The sequence below is a fragment of the Glycine max genome, chromosome 18 (assembly GCF_000004515.6).
Source record: "Glycine max cultivar Williams 82 chromosome 18, Glycine_max_v4.0, whole genome shotgun sequence".
Taxonomy (NCBI): domain Eukaryota; kingdom Viridiplantae; phylum Streptophyta; class Magnoliopsida; order Fabales; family Fabaceae; genus Glycine; species Glycine max.
Genome location: NC_038254.2, coordinates 56965705 through 56986059, shown reverse-complemented (window position 1 = coordinate 56986059; position 20355 = coordinate 56965705). Strand labels below are relative to the sequence as shown.

The 20355-nt window shown below is 33.6% G+C and overlaps 4 protein-coding genes across 7 annotated transcripts; 1 reads left to right on the top strand and 3 right to left on the bottom strand.

Moving 5' to 3' along the window:
* Nucleotides 1-264: 264 nt before the first annotated feature.
* Nucleotides 265-3600, top strand: LOC100499631 (NBS-LRR disease-resistance protein scn3r1). 3 transcript variants are annotated; one of them, NM_001250513.1, is made up of 3 exons: nt 529-1026; nt 1260-1332; nt 1705-3419. In NM_001250513.1, the coding sequence occupies exons 1-3, from the start codon at nt 529-531 to the stop codon at nt 3417-3419; spliced, it is 2286 nt and encodes a 761-aa protein (NP_001237442.1). The 3 variants fall into 3 exon arrangements, with proteins under 3 accessions (XP_006601748.1, XP_040867521.1, NP_001237442.1); XM_006601685.4 differs by having other exon boundaries at nt 265-1023; nt 1260-3600; XM_041011587.1 differs by having other exon boundaries at nt 265-1026; nt 1260-3600.
* Nucleotides 3601-3919: 319 nt separating this feature from the next.
* LOC100780593 (disease resistance protein RPP13) lies at nt 3920-7085 on the bottom strand. The gene has a single exon (XM_006602964.4). It carries the CDS (start codon nt 6968-6970, stop codon nt 4280-4282), a length of 2691 nt encoding a protein of 896 aa, XP_006603027.1. The 5' UTR covers nt 6971-7085; the 3' UTR covers nt 3920-4279.
* Nucleotides 7086-7884: 799 nt separating this feature from the next.
* Nucleotides 7885-9088, bottom strand: LOC100527107 (uncharacterized). Of its 2 annotated transcripts, NM_001401035.1 has the most exons (2): nt 8739-9085; nt 7885-8417 (listed from the first exon to the last, which is right to left on the bottom strand). In NM_001401035.1, the coding sequence occupies exons 1-2, from the start codon at nt 9009-9011 to the stop codon at nt 8394-8396; spliced, it is 297 nt and encodes a 98-aa protein (NP_001387964.1). In that variant the 5' UTR covers nt 9012-9085; the 3' UTR covers nt 7885-8393. The 2 variants fall into 2 exon arrangements, with proteins under 2 accessions (NP_001387964.1, NP_001235002.1); NM_001248073.2 differs by having other exon boundaries at nt 7885-9088.
* A 6138-nt stretch (nt 9089-15226) lies between these two features.
* Nucleotides 15227-17166, bottom strand: LOC100797576 (F-box protein At2g39490). The gene is made up of 3 exons (XM_006602963.4): nt 16226-17166; nt 15742-15903; nt 15227-15644 (listed from the first exon to the last, which is right to left on the bottom strand). Exons 1-3 carry the CDS (start codon nt 17018-17020, stop codon nt 15423-15425), a joined length of 1179 nt encoding a protein of 392 aa, XP_006603026.2. The 5' UTR covers nt 17021-17166; the 3' UTR covers nt 15227-15422.
* Nucleotides 17167-20355: the final 3189 nt, after the last annotated feature.

Sequence of the window (20355 nt, the reverse complement as noted above, 5' to 3'; positions counted from 1 at the left end):
GTCTGTGATCAATCCTATTTCTGATAGGTGTAATTGATAATTAAATCTAATTTTTTCCATAATTTTTGTGTGCATAATAGTGTGAAAAGAAAGTCTAAACCGAATAAGTTGTTTAAGAATAGTGGCGTTGAATTTCTTGACCCTTTGTCTTAAGATTAGTCAGTTTTATTTTTCGATGGAACTTAATTGTTCTTGTGCTATGCTTTCGAAATAGGTTTATTGTTAAATATGTTTAAATGGACAACACAAATACAAATTAAAAAGAGAGAGCAGAAAAGTCACATTGAATGAGCATTACGTCACATGTTTAATCATTTCCCATAAACCTATTAGCAACCAAAAAAGACTGGGCTCTTTGGGTGACTAGGAATATATAATAAAACTTTTGCTAATTCGTGTTTTGACTACTAGTGTGTGACGAGATTCGTATATACACATAGAATAGAAGATAATGAAGTCCACTACACTGTCCCTGCCACATATTCATTACTTCCAAACTCGATCGTATAATTGAGTTGGTGCAGAGAAATGGCGGATACAATTGTGGTTTTCCTGATAGAAAAGTTGACGAGGTTGTTAGCAGAAGAAGCCAAACTACTTGGTAGCGCGCACGACAAAGTAACATCGTTGCGCAACGAGCTGAGGTTCATGAACCTCTTCCTCAACAACTCCCAAGGCAAGCGCAAAGATCACAACATGGTCGCGGAACTCGTTGACCAAATCAGAGACATCGCCCACGAAGCCGAAGACGTCATCGACAACTACATCAGCGACATGATCAAGCAGAGAAGGAGAAACATGCTGGAGAAGTTTGGCCGCGGCGTAGACCACGCGCTCATGCTTCGCAACTTGACCGTCAAAATAGACAGGATCAAGACCACCATCAACGATATCTTCGACAATAAGGTCAAGTACGGCATCGAAGCTGGAAGGAGAGACAGCGAGGAAGAAGCAGAGCGTATACGGAAGCAAAGAAGAGACGTGGAGGAACAAGAGGTTGTAGGATTTGCGCATGACTCCAAGGTTGTAAGACCGATGATTGTTTGAATCCTTATTTCTTTATATATTCTTCATTCTTTAAAATTCATAAGTACAAACCTAGTACAATTTACTAAAGGATAAGAATTAGGATAAATATCTGAACTTTGATCTAAGCTAATTAATCTAATAGAATTCATTCCTATTATCTCCTAATCAGACCAACCAACACTGACAACATATCAAATTAACATATTGGGTGTCCATGTATAACTTTTCAGGTTGTAATTGAGAAACTCATGGCATCGGGTTCGCGCCTTAAACTGGTTTCCATCGTCGGTATGGGTGGTTTGGGTAAGACCACCCTAGCCAGAAAAATATACAACAGCAACAGGGTCAAGAACACGTTTCCTTGTCGCGCATGGGGTTATGCCTCTAACGATTATCGACCCAGGGAATTCTTCTTAAGCCTTCTCAAGTGTTTGTTGTCCACGTCTAAGTACAACGATTTGTTCAAGAAAAGAGAGGAGGCAAGTAGAAGCGAGGAGGAGCTGAAGATGAAGGTGCGAGAATGCTTGAGCAGAAGCGGTGGCAAGTACTTGGTGGTGGTGGACGATGTGTGGCAAAGCCAAGTGTGGGATGAGGTTAAAGGTGCTTTCCCTGATGACAGCAATGGAAGCAGAATATTGATAACTACTCGTCATGCTGAGGTGGCTTCTCACGCAGGTCCAATGCCTCCCTACTTTCTCCCCTTCCTCACCGAAGAAGAAAGCTGGGAGCTTCTTTCCAAGAAGGTGTTTAGGGGCGAAGATTGTCCTTCTGATTTGGAGCCCATGGGAAAATTGATCGCTGAAAGCTGTAATGGGTTGCCACTTGCCATCATCGTCATGGCGGGGATTCTTGCAAACAAGAAGTCACTGAGGGATTGGTCTAGAATCAAGGATCATGTGAATTGGCATCTTGGCAGGGACACCACACTCAAGGATATACTGAAACTCAGCTATGACACCTTGCCAGCGAGGTTGAAGCCTTGCTTTCTGTATTTTGGGATGTACCCTGAAGACTACAAGATCCCCGTGAAGCAATTGATCCAGTTGTGGATATCTGAAGGGCTATTAACACAAGAAACTTGCGGAAGCAGCACCAACATACCGGAGCCGGAATACATTGCGGAAGAGTACTTGGATGAACTAGTGGACCGAAGCTTGATCCAAGTGGTGAGTAGGACCAGCGACGGGGGTGTCAAAACATGCCGGATTCATGATCTTCTCCGCGATCTTTGCATATCCGAGAGCAAGGAAGACAAGTTTTTCGAGGTTTGTGGAGAGGTTGATTTTCAAATCCGAGATAGTTGTCCCCGTAAGTTGTCTCTCCACGGCACTCTATTTCATTTCTCTTCTTCAAGTGCCGTTTCTGATTACTCCATCACTGGCACGCGTTCCTTGTTATGCTTCGGCCAAGAAGTGTACAAGGTCAAGCCAAACCACTGGAGATGGCTTCTCAAGAGTTTCAGGCTGGCTCGCGTGTTGGATTTAGGACGAATGAATGTTAACTCAATACCCAATGATTTGGAGAAGCTCATCCATTTAAGGTACTTGAGAATACACTCATACAACATTGAAACTATTCCAGCTTCTATATGTAGGTTGTGGAATCTTGAAACCTTGGACTTAAGGGGTTCTCCCATAAAATCATTTTCTGGTGACTTGTGGCAACTTAAGCAACTAAGGCATCTTCTGATGTTTGGACCTGTGGGGCTTCCAGACATGCCATCAGAGAGTAAAACTATGCAGAATCTTCAAACTCTCTCTACAGTGGCGCTTGATCCACGCACAACTTCATTGTTGGATAGTCGTAGATTCCCCAGGTTGACAAAATTGGGTATACACCATGAAAGACGTGATAAGTGCAATGCTCGTATACAGTTACAAAGCCTTAACCGCTTAAGCCATCTCCGCAAGCTAAAAGTGATTGGCACCACGGAGATTCCGCAAAATGCAAATGTGTTTCCCTCAAACATCACCAAAATATCCCTCACAAAGTTTGGTTGCTTCAACTCCAATGCCATGCATATACTAGGAAAGCTTCCCAGCCTCCAAGTTCTGAAACTGTCATCGCAGACAAATGATACTCGTTTTGACCTCCACTGTGCCACGGGAGGGTTCCTTCAGCTCCAAGTGTTTGAGATGATAGCAATCAAGGTAAAAAATTGGAGACTTGACAAAGGTTCAATGCCACGCATTCGACGTTTAGACGTTAGAAGCTGCAAATCCTTGACGGAGCTTCCAAAAGAACTATGGTCTTTGACTAGCTTGCGGGAAGTGCAGGTCTTGTGGCCATGTACTGAATTGGTAAAAAGGCTCCAAAATTTGGTGGTGAACAATGGGTGCAAGCTCGTGGTCTATCCTCTCTCAACAAATGATGAATTAGATTTTCTCTAAATCAATGACTAATTAATTAAAAATACATGCCATTGCCTAGTTCATGCAAGTGTCTATGCATGATTTTAAGCATTTATTTTTCGTTATGGTCGTCTGTATTATATTCATAAAAATTAGAAGTATCCAATAACTAAATTTTGATATAAATTAATACAGTATATGATAAATTTAAAGTTAAGCAGTTGATAGCTTTTTGTAGTTTAGGCCTGGGTCACTTATCCACTGATGAGAGATCTCTATGCTCTTTGCAATTGTTATATTGAAAGATTGATTCCATGATATGATTGAGTCTTCGCTCAACAATCAATAAGCATGGATATCTAGTTCTCTATTTTTAATCGTATTGCTGCTGATATTTGTTAGACACCCCAAAGTACCAGTTGCTGATTTCTAATTTAACTAAAATTGCATACTGGTCTATTAAATTTGGCAATGGTTTAAGCAAAGAAACGTGTGGTCATCTTCAACAATGTCAAGCCAACAATTCCTTCCACCTCTTCGTTCAAAATTGCAGCATAAGTGGCATCTTTAAATGGGCCCTGCATGATATCACACTTCAAAGGAGTGTTTAGGGACCTTCTCATTGGTTTAAGATTAGCTTGGTTCAGGGGATTTCCTAAAATTATTATTGAGTTTGACTCTCAAGGTGCCATGTCATTAGTTTATACATAGACTCTTCTAAGAATGAGGCAAGACATGATGCACCAACAGTTTTAATCAATATAATAAAGAGGACAACAAGGAAAAATAAATACAAAGTTTATACATAGACTATTCTACGAATGAGGCAGGACATGATGCATCAGTTTTAATCAAACTAGCGAATAGCGATTGAATTGATTTTGACAGAATGCAATTCTTCAATTGGTTGAGCGAGGATAGACGACGAGCTTACGCTTATTCTTCACCTCCAAATTTTGCAGTGTTTTTGCCAATTTTCTACTGGGACAAGAAACATTCACTTGGCACAATGCAGTCAAGGACCAGATTTCTTCTGGAAGCTCAGTTAAGTATTCGCAGTTTCTGACGACTACACGTTGAACACTTGGCATCGAACCTTTCACTACTCTCCAGCTTTTAACCATGATCTCTACCATCACAAACACTTGAAGCTTTGAGAACCCTCCCGCGGCACAATGCAGGTCAAAACTAGCATCACTTTTCTGCGATGACAATTTCAGCACCAAGAGGTTTGGAAGCTTTCCTAGTGTGTTCATGGCACTAGAGTTGAAGAAACCAAACTTTGTTAGGGTTATCTTGGTGATGGTTGAGGGAAACACACACACATTTGCTGCATTTTGCGGGATCTCAGTAGTGCCAATAAGTTTTAGCTTCCGGAGATAGCTTAGCCGGTGGAGGCAACTTTGTAACAGCACACGAGGATCACACTCATACATTGTGTCATCACGTTTTTCATAATGTAAACCCAGTTTTTTCAACTCGGGGAATCTACCATTCTCCAACAACGATGCCGTGCGTGGATCAAGTGCCACCGTAGAGAGAGTTTGGAGATTCGGCATGGTTTCACTTTCCGGAAGCACCACGGGTCCAAGCAACAGAAGATTTCTCAGATGCTTAAGCTGCCAGAGTTCGGCAGAGAAGGATTTTATAGGGGAACCCCTTAGATCAAGCGTTTCTAGATTCCATAGGTTGCATATTGAATCCGGAATAGTTTCGAGATTGTGTGAGTGTATACTCAAGTACCTTAAGTGGATGAGCTTCTTCAAACCACTAGGTAGTGAGGTAACATTCATTTGTCCTAGATCCAACACCCGAGCCAACTTGAAACTCTTGAAAAGCCATTCCCATTGGTCTTTCTTAACGTCGGACACCTCTTCTTTGCCGAAGCATAAGAGGGAACGAGTTCCGGAGACAGAGGAATTATTAGATAATGAAGTGCTTGAAACAGAGGACTTGTGAAATAGTGTGCCTTGGAGGGACAACCTACGACTGTGCATTTGAGAAGAATCATTAATAATTCCACCAACTTGGAAAAACTTGTCCTTCCGGGCCTCGGATATGCAGAAGTGGCGGAGAACGAGATGAACACGACATGTCTTGGCACTGCCATAGCTGGTCCTATGTATGACTTGGACCAAGCTTCGTTCCACTAGTTCAGCCAAGTACTGTTCCGCAATGTATTCGGGCTCCGGTGCGTTGGTCCTGCTTCCGGAAGAAGAATCATGTGTTGTTAATAGTCCTTCAGATGTCCACAAGCGGATCAATTGCTTGACGGGGATATTGTATCCCTGAGGGAACATGCCAAAATATAGAAAGCAAGGCTTCAACCGTGAAGGCAAGGTGTCGTAGCTTAGTCTCAGTATATCCATTAGTATGTTGTCATTGTCACTACCAAGATGCCAATCCATATGGTCCTTGATATCAGACCACTCCTTGTGCAATTCCTTGTTGGCCAGAATCCCCGCCATGAAGATGATGGCAAGTGGCAAGCCATCACATCTTTCGGCTATGGATTTTCCCAGTTCCACTAATTCTGGGGGACACTTTCTTCGTCCCTTAAACAACTTCTTGAAAAGTAGCTCCCAACTTTTTTGTTTGTTGAGGAAGGGAAGCGAGTAGGGAGGGGTTGTTCCAGCATAAGAAGCCACCTTTGTCGAACGACTTGTTATCAATATTCTGCTTCCGTTGTTGGCATCTGGAAAAGCGCTTTTAATCTCATCCCACACTTGGGTTTCCCAAACATCGTCCACCACCACCAAGTACTTTCCGCTTTTATTCAAGCATTCTCGCACCTTCATCTTCAGTTCTTCGTCGCTCTCCCTTCTCTCGGACATATCACTATATTCCCCGGGTTGCAAACACTTTAGAAGACTCAAGAAGAATTCCCTGGGCCGATAATCATTTGAAACATAACCCCATGCACGACAAGAAAACGTGTCCTTGACCCTAACGTTGTTGTATGTTTTTCTGGCAAGGGTGGTTTTCCCCAAGCCACCAACACCGGTGATGGAAACAACGTTAAGGCGTGAATCCCTGTCCCTGACCCTTGCCGTGAGTTTTTCTATAACAGCCCTGGAGTAACTCTCGAACCCCGCCACTTTATCTTCCTCCACCTCGCTCCTCTGTTTCCTCACGCGCTCTGTTTCTTCTTCTTCTCCGTTACTTTTTTCACCTTTTGCACTGATGAGTCTGACGCCGTATTTTTCTATGTTGCCGAACCTATTGTCGATTCTTGTCTTGATGTCGCCTATCTTGACGGCCACTTTGTGAAGCATGAGCGCGTGATTGACACTGCCGATGACCACCTTCTCCAACCGGTTCATCTTTCGACGTCGAATCATGTCCGCCACATAGGTGTCGATGATGTCTTCGGCTTGGTATGCAGCGTCTCTGATTTGGCCGACCATTTCCGCCACCAGTCCGTGCTCTCTCTGCTTGGTCCCTTGGGTCTCTTTGAGGAAGAGGTTCAATATCTTAAGCTCGTCGTGCAACGAGGTCACGTTGTCATGCACCTCGGTGAGAAGCTTGGCTTCCTCCTCAAGCAGCCTCGTCAACTTCTCTGCCAAGAAGTTCACAATTGCATCCGCCATTTTTGCTAGCTAGCTGCAGATTTTAGAAGTTATGGAAATGAATGAATGAATGTTTGGCAATGACAGTGCACTGATCTTAAAAGCAACTATTCCTAGTCATCGAAGGTGCCTAGTCTCGTTTGGGTGCTGTAAGTTAATACCTTTAAGACTTAAGAGGTGTATTACCTGGAAGGTTCATAAGTACCTTTCAAAGATTATACTATGTAATTAGTGTATCATTGGTTTTATACATAATTTATGTGAAAAAAGTAATGCACGTAAGTCTTATTCTTGATTAAAAAATAATATATTTTAATTTTGTGAAGATAAAAAATGAATTGGAAATTTGAGAGGAATGAATTTTAAATATTTTTTATATTTATCAGAAAAGAAAAATATATTTTAACTTTTATGATAATTCTCTTGTTGTACGTCTCATTTGAAAATTAATCTATTAGATGATTGAAAGATGTTGATCAATATATCTAAGATTTATTGTCATAATTTCATCCTGCTATCTATATGTGTTAAAATAGTAGTTATATGTCTTGAGCCGTATGTTAGTAATTTCAAACCCCCAAGTGACAGGGTTTTCGTGAACTCTCTTGAATCAAACCTTGGATTATTGTTAGTGTCAAAAGCAATCCAAATATCTTCATTATTGTTAACACATCAAGCGAATACTTGAGAAAGTCTTTGGTGCTTGCTTCAACTTATACAAAACTCCATTTGATCTTAGAATTTATCTTGTTGTCTTTCAACCATTTATCACAAGGGTTGCTCAATGCAGACCATTGATATTTTAATAATTTTAGAGACTATCACATTATCATATGAGCAACATAACCATAAATATTTCATAAACCAAACACATACAAACTTGAATACAAAAACTTAAGTTAAATCTCTATTGTTTCATTTAGAATGCTAGTCAATTCCAAGCAATATTGCAAGCATATATTTTGAATCAAATCAATTGGATGACATCATTAAAAAAATGATTACATGATCACTTGCTTTTATTCTTTAAATATGAATCAATTTAATCCATAAATATTCCTGCTTCAAGACTACTTAAAGAGGCAGTAGGAGACAAGAAACAAATGTATTCCTATTTATAATATCTTGCATACATGCTTAGTACATGACTTGTTCATAATTTTCCTTTGTTAGGTACTCGCAGGAAATCTTGATTAGCTGTGATTGATGTAAAAATCACTCGACAAACATTGCATCCAAGCAATTCCCATCTGAAGTCTTTATCTTTGGAGGCTTTCCCTTGATCATATGAATCAAACATTTAGCCAGGGAGACTTCATCTCTTCGACTTGAAAACCCCATAAACTTTATCACTTTAAGATGTTCCATTCCTGTGCATTTAGTCCCTTTCACTACACATGAATTGGACCCTCCAGCCAAATAACTTTCAGGATCATTCTGCACATCAGTTAGTGAAAAAAGAAAATTCCTACAAAAGAGAACCTTTTTGGAGTTAAATTGTTCATACTTCACATCATAAAAGAAAATGAGACATCTTGAACATGCTTTTTCAGGATGTACCCGATTATCATTTAATCAAAAGTCAGAAACTAATATCTCGAAATTCTAATATTCATTTAAGGGATTGGCACTATGAAACCCCTGACCATATCACACCATATTAATGTCATAAGAATATGTCAAGTGACAGAATTTTGCATAGAAGTACTAGGTAGAGGTTCAACCCATGTGATTTCTCAATGTATAGAAAAAAATATCAAAAAATTGCAATTAAACGAGCATGGCATACCTCAAAAGTCCATTTACACAGAGTAAGAACTTCAAAGTTCTTTATTGTTAAAAGGGTTGCATCAAAATCCTTGGCCTTTAAACCTCTGCAGCTGAGTCCTAATCTGAAATCAAGCATGGCATCACTCAGGTTGAAATCAAGCATGGCCTCGATGACCACCTTCTCCAACAGGTTCATCTTTCGACGTCGAATCATGTCCGCCACATAGGTGTCGATGATGTCTTCGGCTTCGTATGCAGCCTCTCTGATTTGGCCGACGATTTCCGCCACCATGGCGTGCTCTCTCTGAAGTTATGGAAATGAATGAATGAATGTTTGGCAATGGCAGCGCAGTGATCTTACAAAGCAACTATTCCTAGTCTTCGAAGGTGCCTAGTCTCATTTGGGTGCTGTAAGTTGCATTATTAATACCTTTAAGAATTAAGAGGGTGGTTTGTAAGTACCTTTCAAAGATTATACTATATAATTAATGTAAAATATCATTTTGATATTGATGATGTATATAACTCATATTTTATATGATTTTTTATCATTGGTTTTATATATAATTTATGTAAAAAAAAGTAACTTATTCTTGATTAAAAAATAATATATTTTAATTTTGTGAAGATAAAAAATGAATTAAAAATTTAAGAGGAATGAATTTTAAATATTTTTATATTCATGAGAAAAAAAAAATATTTTAACTTGTATGGTAATATTCTCTTGTTGTAGGTCTCATTTGAAAATTAATCCATTAGGTGATTAGAAGATGTTGATCAATATATCTAAGATTTTTTGCCATAATTTCATTTATCTGTGTGTTCACTGGATTTGCAAACATTTAAATTTCTTCAATTTGAATGGCTTTCTTGAGAAGTGGAGATACGTACCTTTCTCTCCCGTTATCTTTACCTCTAGGCCCAACAAATAAAAACATGTGTCTTAGTCATTTCGAACCCAAGTGACAAGGTTTTTTTTTTTTGAACTCTCTTGAATTAAACTTGGATTATTATTGTTGTCAAAAGCAATCCGAATATCTTCATTATCGTTAATACATCAAGCGCATACTAGAGAAAGTCTTTCGTGCTTGCTTCAACTTATACAAAATTCCATTTGATCTTAGAATTTATCTTCTTGTCCATTAACCATTTATCACAATGGTTGCTCAATGAAGATCATTGATATTTTAATAATTTTAGAGACTAAATTGAAACTACATTATAAAATAGCTATTCCCTGTTCCATTATGGTGTGAGCAACATAACCACAAATAATTCATAAACACAGAATAAGTATAAACTTGAATACAAAAGTTAGATCTCTATTGTTTCATTTAAAATGCTAGTCATTTCCCAGCAATATTGCAATGACTGCCTACTTATGTCAAATGAAAGATGAGAACAAATTTAGGTATATCAAAATCATGTCTTACCATGCGATTGGTTAAAATTGGAGGAAGGAAGATGAGAAATTAATTTTAATGAAGAGGAGGAAAGGAAAGGTCCCTTTGTTGGGTTAATTCAAGATAATAGGAAGAGATGGAAAAAAAAAATGTATATCTGAATTTGGTTTATAAGAGAATGCGGGACAAAACATAAATAATATATTATTATATACTTAAAAATAAGAACGAAGGAGATGAATATAAAATAAGTTAACAAAATAATATGATTTTTCAATTTAAAAATGACAAATAATGTGTTTCCTCCAATATCAGACCATAGAGGAAGACAGAAGGGAAGAAATGTAGCTCTTTTATTTTCCTTCCCCTCTTAATTTTTAAACCAAATAAGATGAGTTAAAAAAAATCCAAATCATCATTGTTTATCTAGACCAAATATAAACACAGACACGTAGTGTTAGAAAGAATGATGGATACAGATTTATTATACGATTTTAAAAATAATGTTAATAATACAGTAAATAAAATAATGCAGATACAAATCCTCAAATTAATGCAAGGATCTAATTAAAGAAAAAGAAATTTAAAAAAAAAAACTACCCTCAGTCAATATAAACTATTGAATCACATCATGTAATTTTCTTTTTTGAAACTGTCAGAGGGTCTCAATGAATATCATGGGTTCTTTGCATGATTTTGTCCTTCCATAATTCTTCAATTAAGGTTATTTGGGTGTGGAAGGATAATGAAATCATTGTTTGGGGGATTGAAGGATATCCTTCTTGAATAAGAAAGAGCTTCTCCTTTTGGAACCTTAGCAATAAAAGTTTTAGGGCTAATAAGTTGGTTAGCAGTTTATGTGGTTGGTAAACCATGTGTGTTTGATGGTAATAAGTCTGATTTTGATTTTGAGTGAAATTTTAATTAAAATTAAGTTTACTTCTAAAAGCGTCTTTGAGTAGAAATGAAAAACATAATTTTTGTATTGGGTTAAAATATTATGTTAATTTATCACAATTTATTTGGGTCAATTATCATTCATATAAATAATCACACACGTTAACATTTAGCATTTCTTATAACAATCTAGAGGTCACTTTGGTGATATCTTGATTCGACTGACTCATTTAAATGCTAAATAATTAATATGATATACCATAACTGAATTTTGAACATTGATGCATCAAATTCAAAATTAAAATATTTCTTGAGTAAATTATTTTAACTATTTATTTATTTTAAATTTTAGAAGTCCATGATTATTATTGTAATATACTACCGTCGCCTTTAAAAGTAACAACAAATACATGAATGATGCATTTAAAGTTATACCTATTATCCCACATGAAATATGTACATGTTACTGATAAAATGCATAACCAAATAAAACATCAAATTGCTATGCTTGCACTTTTAGTGTTACTCTACATGTGTTACATTGATTTATTGTTAGCAAGTATGGTTTACTACTTGTGAATTTGTCATGCTTATAGCATGTAAATAACATATCCATGTTGACAATCATGTAATATACTCTCATCAATTGTACTTAATGTGATAATCTTATCTTGTTTCCTCGAAACATTGTACCTAATGTGTGTATTGTCCAAACATCACATTTTATTTTCACTTTCTCTTCTTTCCATTTCTCTCTTCCTTAATTTTCATCACTTCACTGATCATCTATGACACTTTTATTTCTATTTTATTTTCTTGTTCTCTTCGTTCTGTTCTCAAAATGAGTGGGAGGGATTTAATATTTTAGTTTCACAATTTGTAGTGAAATAAAAATATTACAATCAATAAAATTCACTATTATATTATAAAAATACTGTAGTAAATGTCTACACACCCACCGGTCATGTTACATGTGTTTCCTTAATCTGAACACTTGCATAATTATAACATATAAATTACTTATTTCCATACTTACATTTTATCATTATTAAATATAAATTCATTATTTTAGTGGTTAAATAATTAATTATAATAAAATGATCAAAAACATACATTTAACTGAAACCATAATTTCAGTTTCTAGTTTTTTATTTTTAAGATCTTGGCTGTTTATTAATTTTCATACATAGGTTGAATTAAAACATAATTAATAATTTAATATATGATTTATTTAAAGATATAGAAGTAATTTTTAAAAATATGAAGTGAGTTCTTTTTAGGAGACCTGTTCCTTTTTTATCTTAATTTGATAAAAAAATAATTATCCATATTTTCAAATCATTTCATACATAAATTATAATTTATTTATAAAGGTATTTTAAATTTTATAATTGCCAAAAATTTCTTTTAGAAATTATGTCAGTTTTTTAGATATTAAATATGAAAAATACAAAGTATCAATGAATAGACAACAAAACTAATCCTAGAGGTCATTCAACAATTAAAAAATAAAAAAATCCTAAATAATAAGTTATAATATATATATATATATATATATATATGAAAGTTACTAATACAAATGTTTATTATTTATTGTTTATAAAAAAAAATATCAATCCCCCTTAAAACACAAGGACATATCAATGGACCTACCAAATGAATACATGTCAGCTCACGGGCTTCATCATATTATTTTCTCAGGCTGTAATTTAATACGAGACACTTTAGTAGGAGAGATCAGTTTGGATCACCGGTCCAAGCCAAATATTTCAACATGAAATGTTAATGGTTACTAATATAAAATATTTTTTTATATTTATGAGAATCAAAAATATATTTTTACTGAATACTAATCTTCTCTTGTTGTGGGTCTCATCTGAACATTAATTCATTAGGTGATCGGAAGACGTTGATCAATATATCTAAGATTTATTGCCATAATTTCATTCTGCTATCTATATGTCTATTCACTTGATTTGCAAACATTTAAATTTCTTCAATTTGAATATGGCTTTCTTGAGAAATTGAGATAGGTACCTTTCTCCAATTGCTTCACCTCTAACCCAAATAAAGCCTAAATAAATATATGTCTTGAGCCGTATGCTACTCATTTCAAACCAAGTGACAGGGTTTTCTTGAACTCTCTCAAGAATCAAACTTGGATTATTGTTGGTGTCAAAAGCAATCCAAATATCTTCGTTATCTTAATACATCCAGAATACTCAGAATTTATCTTCTGTCCATTAACCATTTATCACAAGGGTTGCTCAATGAAGACCATTGATATTTTAACAATCTTAGAGATTAAATTGAAACTACGTTGTTATAAAATACTAGCTATTCACTATTACATTATTATCATGTGAGCAACGTAACCACAAATAAGTCATAAACAAAATAAGTACAAACTTGAATACAAAAGCTTAAGTTAAATCTCTATTGTTTCGTTTAAAATGCTAGTCATTTCCGAGCAATATTGGAATGACTGTGCCTACATATGCCAAATGAAAGATGAGAACAAATTTAGGTATATCAAAATCATGTCTTACTATGCGATTGGTTAAAATTGGAGAAAGGAAGATGAGAAATTAATTTTAATGAAGAGAAGGAAAGAAAAGGCCCCTTTATTTGGTTTATTCAAGATAATAGAAGGAGATGGAAAAAAAAATATATATATCTGATTTGGTTGATAAGAGAATGCGGGACAAAACATAAATAATATATTATTATATACTTAAAAATAATAACGAAGGAGGAAATGAATATAAAATAAGCCAACAAAATAATATGATTTTTCAATTTAAAAATTACAAATAATGTGTTTCCTCCAATATGAGACTAGAGAGGAAGACAGAAGGAATGTAGCTCTTTTATTTTCCTTTCCCTCTTAATTTCTAAACCAAATAAGATGAGTTAAAAAAAAATTAAATTATCCGTTATTTCTCTAGACCAAATATAGACACAGACACGTAGTGTTAGAAATATTGTTAATAATACAGTAAACAAATAATACAGATAAAAATCCTCAAATTAATGTAAGGATCTAATTAAAGAAAAAGAAATTAAAAAAAACATTAACACATCTTATCATATTTTTTATTGATTGATTCTTTAATGACTACCCTCAGTCAATATAAACTAATTGACTCACATAATGTAATTTTACTTTTTGAAACTTCAGAGGGTCTCAATGAATATCATGGGTTCTTTGCATTATTTTGTCCTTCCATAATTCGTCAATTAAGCTTATTTGGATGCGAAAGGATGATGAAATCATTGTTTGGGGATTGAAGGATATCCTTTTGAACAAGAAAGAGCTTCTCCTTTCGGAACCTTAGCAAAAAGTCTTAGGTTGGTTAGCCGTTTAGGTGGTTGGCAAACCATGTGCGTTTGATGGTAATAAATTTTGATTTTGAGTGAAATTTTAATTAAAATTAAGTTTACTTCTAAAAGCGTCTTTAAGTAGAAATGAAAAACATAATTTTTTGTATTGGGTTAAAATATTATGTTAATTTATGACAGTTTATTTTTGTCATAAAATTTTATAAACATAAATCACTTGTAATCTTGTGTGTACCTTTATCTGTCTTCTTTGTTCTGTAGTTAAAATCGACTCTTAATTATTCAATTATAATTATTCATTGCAACAAACAACAGAAACAGCAAATATTTCGATGAGTGTACTATTGATCTTGTAATCGTTGATTTCTTTTCCATGATAGGGAGTTAGGAACAATATTTAAAGCTTCTTTCTGGGGTTCAAAACAAGAATGCTTAAAACTAGTCAAATCTAATTAAAGCCTACAAAACAGTTAAAAAATAAAATTAAAAAGTAAATAAATTGAAAACGTTGAAGAAATATAAAATAAAAACAAATTGTTGAATTGGACTAGCTTTTGGATCCAATTCAACATAAATAAAAAACAATAAATACATTTTAAAAATAATATTTTGTCTAAAAACTTTTATATTATCTATATTTATTTAGAAACTTTCTTATTATACCCAAAAGTCAAGGTTAGTTTTATCTCTGTTGGATTTGGATTTAGTATTTTGATGAATTATAAACCTATTATTGATGTATTTTTTATGAAATTAGATTTTTATTAAAAAAATATAACAAAACATATAAAAAAGTGATTTAATTTAGATTAAATAGAATTTGATCAAAATATATTTTGAATCAAATCAATTGGATGACATCATTAAAAAAATGATTACATTATCACTTGCTTTTATTCTTCAAATATGAATCAATTTAATCCATAAATATCCCTGCTTCAAGACACAAATGTATTCCTATTTATAATACCTTCCATACATACTTAGCACATGACTTGTTCATAATTTTCCTTTGTTATGTACTCGCGGGAAATCTTGATTAGCTGTGATTGATGTAAAAATCACTCCACAAACATTGCATCCAAGCTATTCCCATCTGAAGTCTTTATCTTTGGAGGCTTTCCCTTGATCAGATGAATCAAACATTTAGCCAGGGAGATTTCATCTCTTCGACTTGAAAACCCCATAAACTTTATCAGTTTAAGATGTTCCATTCCTGTGCATTTAGTCCCTTTCACTACGTATGAATTGGACCCTCCAGCCAAATAACTTTCAGGATCATTCTGCACATCAGTTAGTGAAAAAAGAAAAATCATGTCAGAAAGCTTAAAAACCAAAGCAGAACAACAGGTTCAATTAAGCCCCAAGGAGGAAACTTACAGTCACAAAAAGTTGCTCCAAGGTAGGGCATAATTTTAAGAAGGAGAATAAAGCATCCTTGTTGGATTCATCCTTATTATAGTTGTCAATCCACCATAACTCTCTTAATTTATAGAATTTGAAGCTCCCAGATAGAGGAGAAATCGATGGCCATATTAATTCCTACAAAAGAGAACCTTTTGAGTTAAATTGTTCATACTTCACATCATAAAATAAAATGAGACATCTTGAACATGCTTTTTCAGGATGTACCCGATTATCATTTGGTCAAAAGTCAGAAACTAATATCTCGAAATTCTAATATTCATTTAAGGGATTGGCACTATGAAACCCCTGACCATATCACACCATATTAATGTCATAAGAATATGTCAAGTGACAGAATTTTGCATAGAAGTACTAGGTAGAGGTTCAACCCATGTTGTGATTTCTCAATGCATAGAAAAAAATATCAAAAAATTGCAATTAAACGAGCATGGCATACCTCAAAAGTCCATTTACACAGAGTAAGAACTTCAGAGTTCTTTATTGTTAAAAGGGTTGCATCAAAATCCTTGGCCTTTAAACCACTGCAGCTGAGTCCTAATCTGAAATCAAGCATGGCATTACTCAGGTTGAAATGATACTCTGGCCTAATCAAAGGAAGAGGCCCACGATACCGAAAAGACTTGAGTTTAGAAGTTTTAAGACGGAGAGTCTTCAACTCTAAGCAATCCAAGATGGTTAACTTGTGAAGCTCAGAGGTGGAGTCAACACTCAAAGATTCCAACCCTTTGCAGTCAATGACCACCAAGTTCTCTAGATGCTCCAAATTTGAAACAATGGAAGCAGCAACCTCACTTGTGAAACAACTCACTGATTTCAAATGGAGGGTTTTGACTGAGAATGTGGAAGGAAAAGACTGGTAGGTGGCTATGTGTTGCTTACTTAGCTTGAACTCCAATTCATACCCTATTGGAATCTCTTCCTTCCAAGGGGAGAAATCAAGCATGAGCTTGCTATTGTTTGCAACAGTTACTGAGACTACACTCTCTTCAGCAAAGTGAAATTGAAGCTTTCTGGGATGCTTCAAGGGATCAAACTCCTCAAAATTTGTGATAAAATCAGCAACAACACCTATGATATCCTCTTGAGTTCCATGTTTGACAAGAGCTTCATTCCACAGGTCTCTCCACCTTGTAGAAAGAAGGCTGGTTTCTAGTGATGACTCATTTGGTAGAAATGAAACTATGCGACACAGAATTTGGTCTGGTAAATTACTAAACAGATCCTTTCCCATATGGAATGAATCTATTGTTTCAGCAATGATCTTGTTTGGACTAAGATTACAATGACATCTATATATTTGTAACTTAAAAATTCATGTGGACCATGCAAGTGACAACAAGAAGATATGTATGTGTGTTTTAAAACAAATAATTGTAACTAATAGTCAAATTCGAGTTTTTGATACACCGAGTGTAATAAATAGTTACGTTAAATACAATTTTTTGTAAGCGTTTTAAGTACTTAAATAAACAAGTTTTTTTTTTTTTGTAAAAGATATATATAGTCTATATAAAAAACTTATTTTCTCGAAGACTATTAAATGCTATCTGTAACGGCTTCATTGATCAAAATTCGACTTTTCCTTCATTACGACAACACCATGTATATGGTCAAATGGGGGCAAAAACTGTAACCGTAAGTGTATTTCGGTGGCTTTTTAAATGAGTAGCTTGTATAACTGGCAAACTCTTCTATATTTAAAGTCGTGATTTAAGTTTTATATTATGATTGGCATAGAAATCTTTCAGCAGATCAAGGTTTCTTAATACTTGTTGATTTGAATTGACGAAAAGCTTGTAATTATGGATAATGGACCCATTATATTTTTCTTACCATTGAGATATGCATGAGAGAAGCATATATAGCGAGGACCAGTTCTATTGGCGTAGTAAAAGTACAAATGTTGAGGTCAAAGCTAGTAACAATTTTGCTGATGAAAGGAATGGACTCTGCGGATTTCGTGCTCATTTTGGAATTGGTTTCTTCTAGAACTAGGATAGAACGTAATTCATGTGTTCACGGTTAAATGGCTTAATTGTTGCCCATGAATTCAGAGTGCAGGAACAGTGATGATTAATCTAAATTGGTTGCAGCCTTCGTGTTCATACATTTAGCCAGTTATCCAATCTATATCAAATAAAAATTTGGACAATTTAAATCTTAAATAGATAGTATGTTTTAAGTCGAATTTATTGAGAGAAAAATAATATAAATTCTTCAATCTTAATCCAACAATTCAAAGTGAATACTTGAAAATCATAGTAACTACGTAGCTACTAAATAGGCTGTGAAAACTGTGGCTGCAACGAATGCAGAATTGAGTGATGAATGATGATACATAGGGTGTCATCCTGAACAAATAATTACTTGTAAAGTATTAGCAATTAAATACGCTTGCAAAGGGTGGGGGGACAAAGACTATGCTGCTCACACCACACCACACGCCTTCCTAATAAAGAAATAAAACATTAATAAAAGTTGGGTAATTTTTCTACACAACACTGGCTCATTTGCAAATAACTAATAAAAGAAATGGTTTAATATCTGATTATGTGGAGTCTATATTTTATCATGTAAATTTTATTTTTATTATTTAGTAATAGTTGAAATAGTTTTTAATTATATCATTGATGTTTGCAAAACTAGTAGTTATTCATCAGGTACATAAATATTCAGTCAAAAAAATCGGTACATAAATTAAAAGGCACTAAATACACACTCTTGAATAATTTAAAATAAACATTAAATATTTTCAATAAAAATATATTTTTTATTTACTTAAGCTATATACTTAATTTATAAAATAAGAAATTGTTAATAAATTTTGTTTATGATAGAAGTGAAGATCACATAAATTTCATTTATAATAAGAATTTTAAAATCATGTTAAAAAAAATTAAATTAAGACACGGTGATGGATGAAATATTCACTCCAACCTAATCAATAATTGTCAAAGGTATGAGAACTCAATTAAACGTCAAATTTCAATGTTTCTGAATTTATTTGCTTCCTACTATAATTAATTAATTATGTTACTATTTTCTATTTCCTTTAATTCACACATTTTCCAACTTTCATTTTTTTCCCGCTAGATTGGTCTTAGTTACGGATATTCATCTTTTTATATTTTTCTTTAATTTTGATTATTTCCCTTAATCTTCTTTTTCATCAACAAGAAAAAGGAAAACTCAAATTCAATTTAATTTTAGTTTTATGATGTTCTATATTTAGGATTGAATTATAAAAAGTTTGTGTTTCATATATTTAATTAATATTTTTTTTATTTATATAAATGTAATTTGAAGTGGAAAGAGAGAATAAGACACATTTCAGATAAGTAATGCATGCATACTTTTTAAAATCCTGCCACCAAAACATATGAATTAACAAATATAATGTTGTTTTAACTTATTTAATAGTTTCAAATTAGAATCTATAAAAATACATATGAAAAAATTGCATTTATATTCCTATATATCGTAGGTTTCGTACATTTATACTTGTAGGAACTAGGAACTAGGAAGGTTGTTTTAGATTTGTAAAGGAAGAAATTTGAGAGAATGACGGCGGAAGTGATGTGGTTGGAAAACTGCTGTGCTTTCACAATAGCCCATCTGGTAAAAAATAGATTTTTATTTTTTATTTGAATTTATTATAAAAATACTACATTTCATCGTTAATCAATCTTTATAAAGCTAACAATATATCTCTATTTCTATACAAAAACAATATATTACTATTTATTTCAAATTTTAAAAATATTTATTAACTTTTTTTTATATATTCATTCCTTAAAAAATAAAGATATTTTAATAAATTCCAAATTCTTAAGTTTATTTAGTATATTAAATCTATATATTTACTATTTTATTAATGTTTCTAAAAAATTATTGATAGTTAATAAATACTGAATAATAACAACGTGTAATTCTTGTAATGTATCTATTTTTTTTTCCTCTTTATGTTATTGCTATTTGCTACTAACTATTCAAATATATAGTATAAATGGTTCATTTATTTGAAAGCTATTTTTGATTGTTTGTTGGCTTTTTTATTGCCTTAAAATCTTGGTTGATGCTGTCATGAAAAGTCATCAGTAGCGAAGGTGAGTGGCTTAATAACAAGGGGCGATATATGATTGTTTGTTGGCTTTTTTATTGCCTTAAAAAAAAGCATATTAATGTGATGCCACATGCAATTAAAGCATAAAACATAGGTTCTTCTTCTTTCCAACTTAAAAGCGACGTGTAACTAAATTTGTAGGTTCATGTATAAGTCAAATTGAAGCATTGATGATCGACCCGTAGGGCAGTTAATTAAAGCGTGAAATAATTATTGAGTTTTTGTGCTGAATAAATCATTTTTTATTTAATACTTAATATAATTAAAATTAATTAGAATAATTAATATAATTATAATAATTCATTATTTAATACTAAAATAATCTAAAAGTAATTTTAAACAAAAAAAAGAAGTTTGTTTTCTAGCAAAAAGATGTGTTTATCAACTATTTTTTTGTTGGAAGCCTTTTAGATGATGTTTGGTTTACAGTTGAAAATATTATA

Bases quoted from the DNA above. Each gene is read 5' to 3' on its own strand.
- LOC100499631 (XM_041011587.1), top strand. From the start codon at position 529: ATGGCGGATACAATTGTGGTTTTCCTGATAGAAAAGTTGACGAGGTTG. The intron at 1,027-1,259 runs GTAAGACCGATG...ATAACTTTTCAG, and splicing joins TTGCGCATGACTCCAAGGTT to GTTGTAATTGAGAAACTCAT.
- LOC100780593 (XM_006602964.4), bottom strand. From the start codon at position 6,970: ATGGCGGATGCAATTGTGAACTTCTTGGCAGAGAAGTTGACGAGGCTG.
- LOC100527107 (NM_001248073.2), bottom strand. From the start codon at position 9,011: ATGGTGGCGGAAATCGTCGGCCAAATCAGAGAGGCTGCATACGAAGCC.
- LOC100797576 (XM_006602963.4), bottom strand. From the start codon at position 17,020: ATGGGAAAGGATCTGTTTAGTAATTTACCAGACCAAATTCTGTGTCGC. The intron at 15,904-16,225 runs GTATGCCATGCT...TCTCTTTTGTAG, and splicing joins TGTGTAAATGGACTTTTGAG to GAATTAATATGGCCATCGAT. The intron at 15,645-15,741 runs GTAAGTTTCCTC...ACTGATGTGCAG, and splicing joins TGGAGCAACTTTTTGTGACT to AATGATCCTGAAAGTTATTT.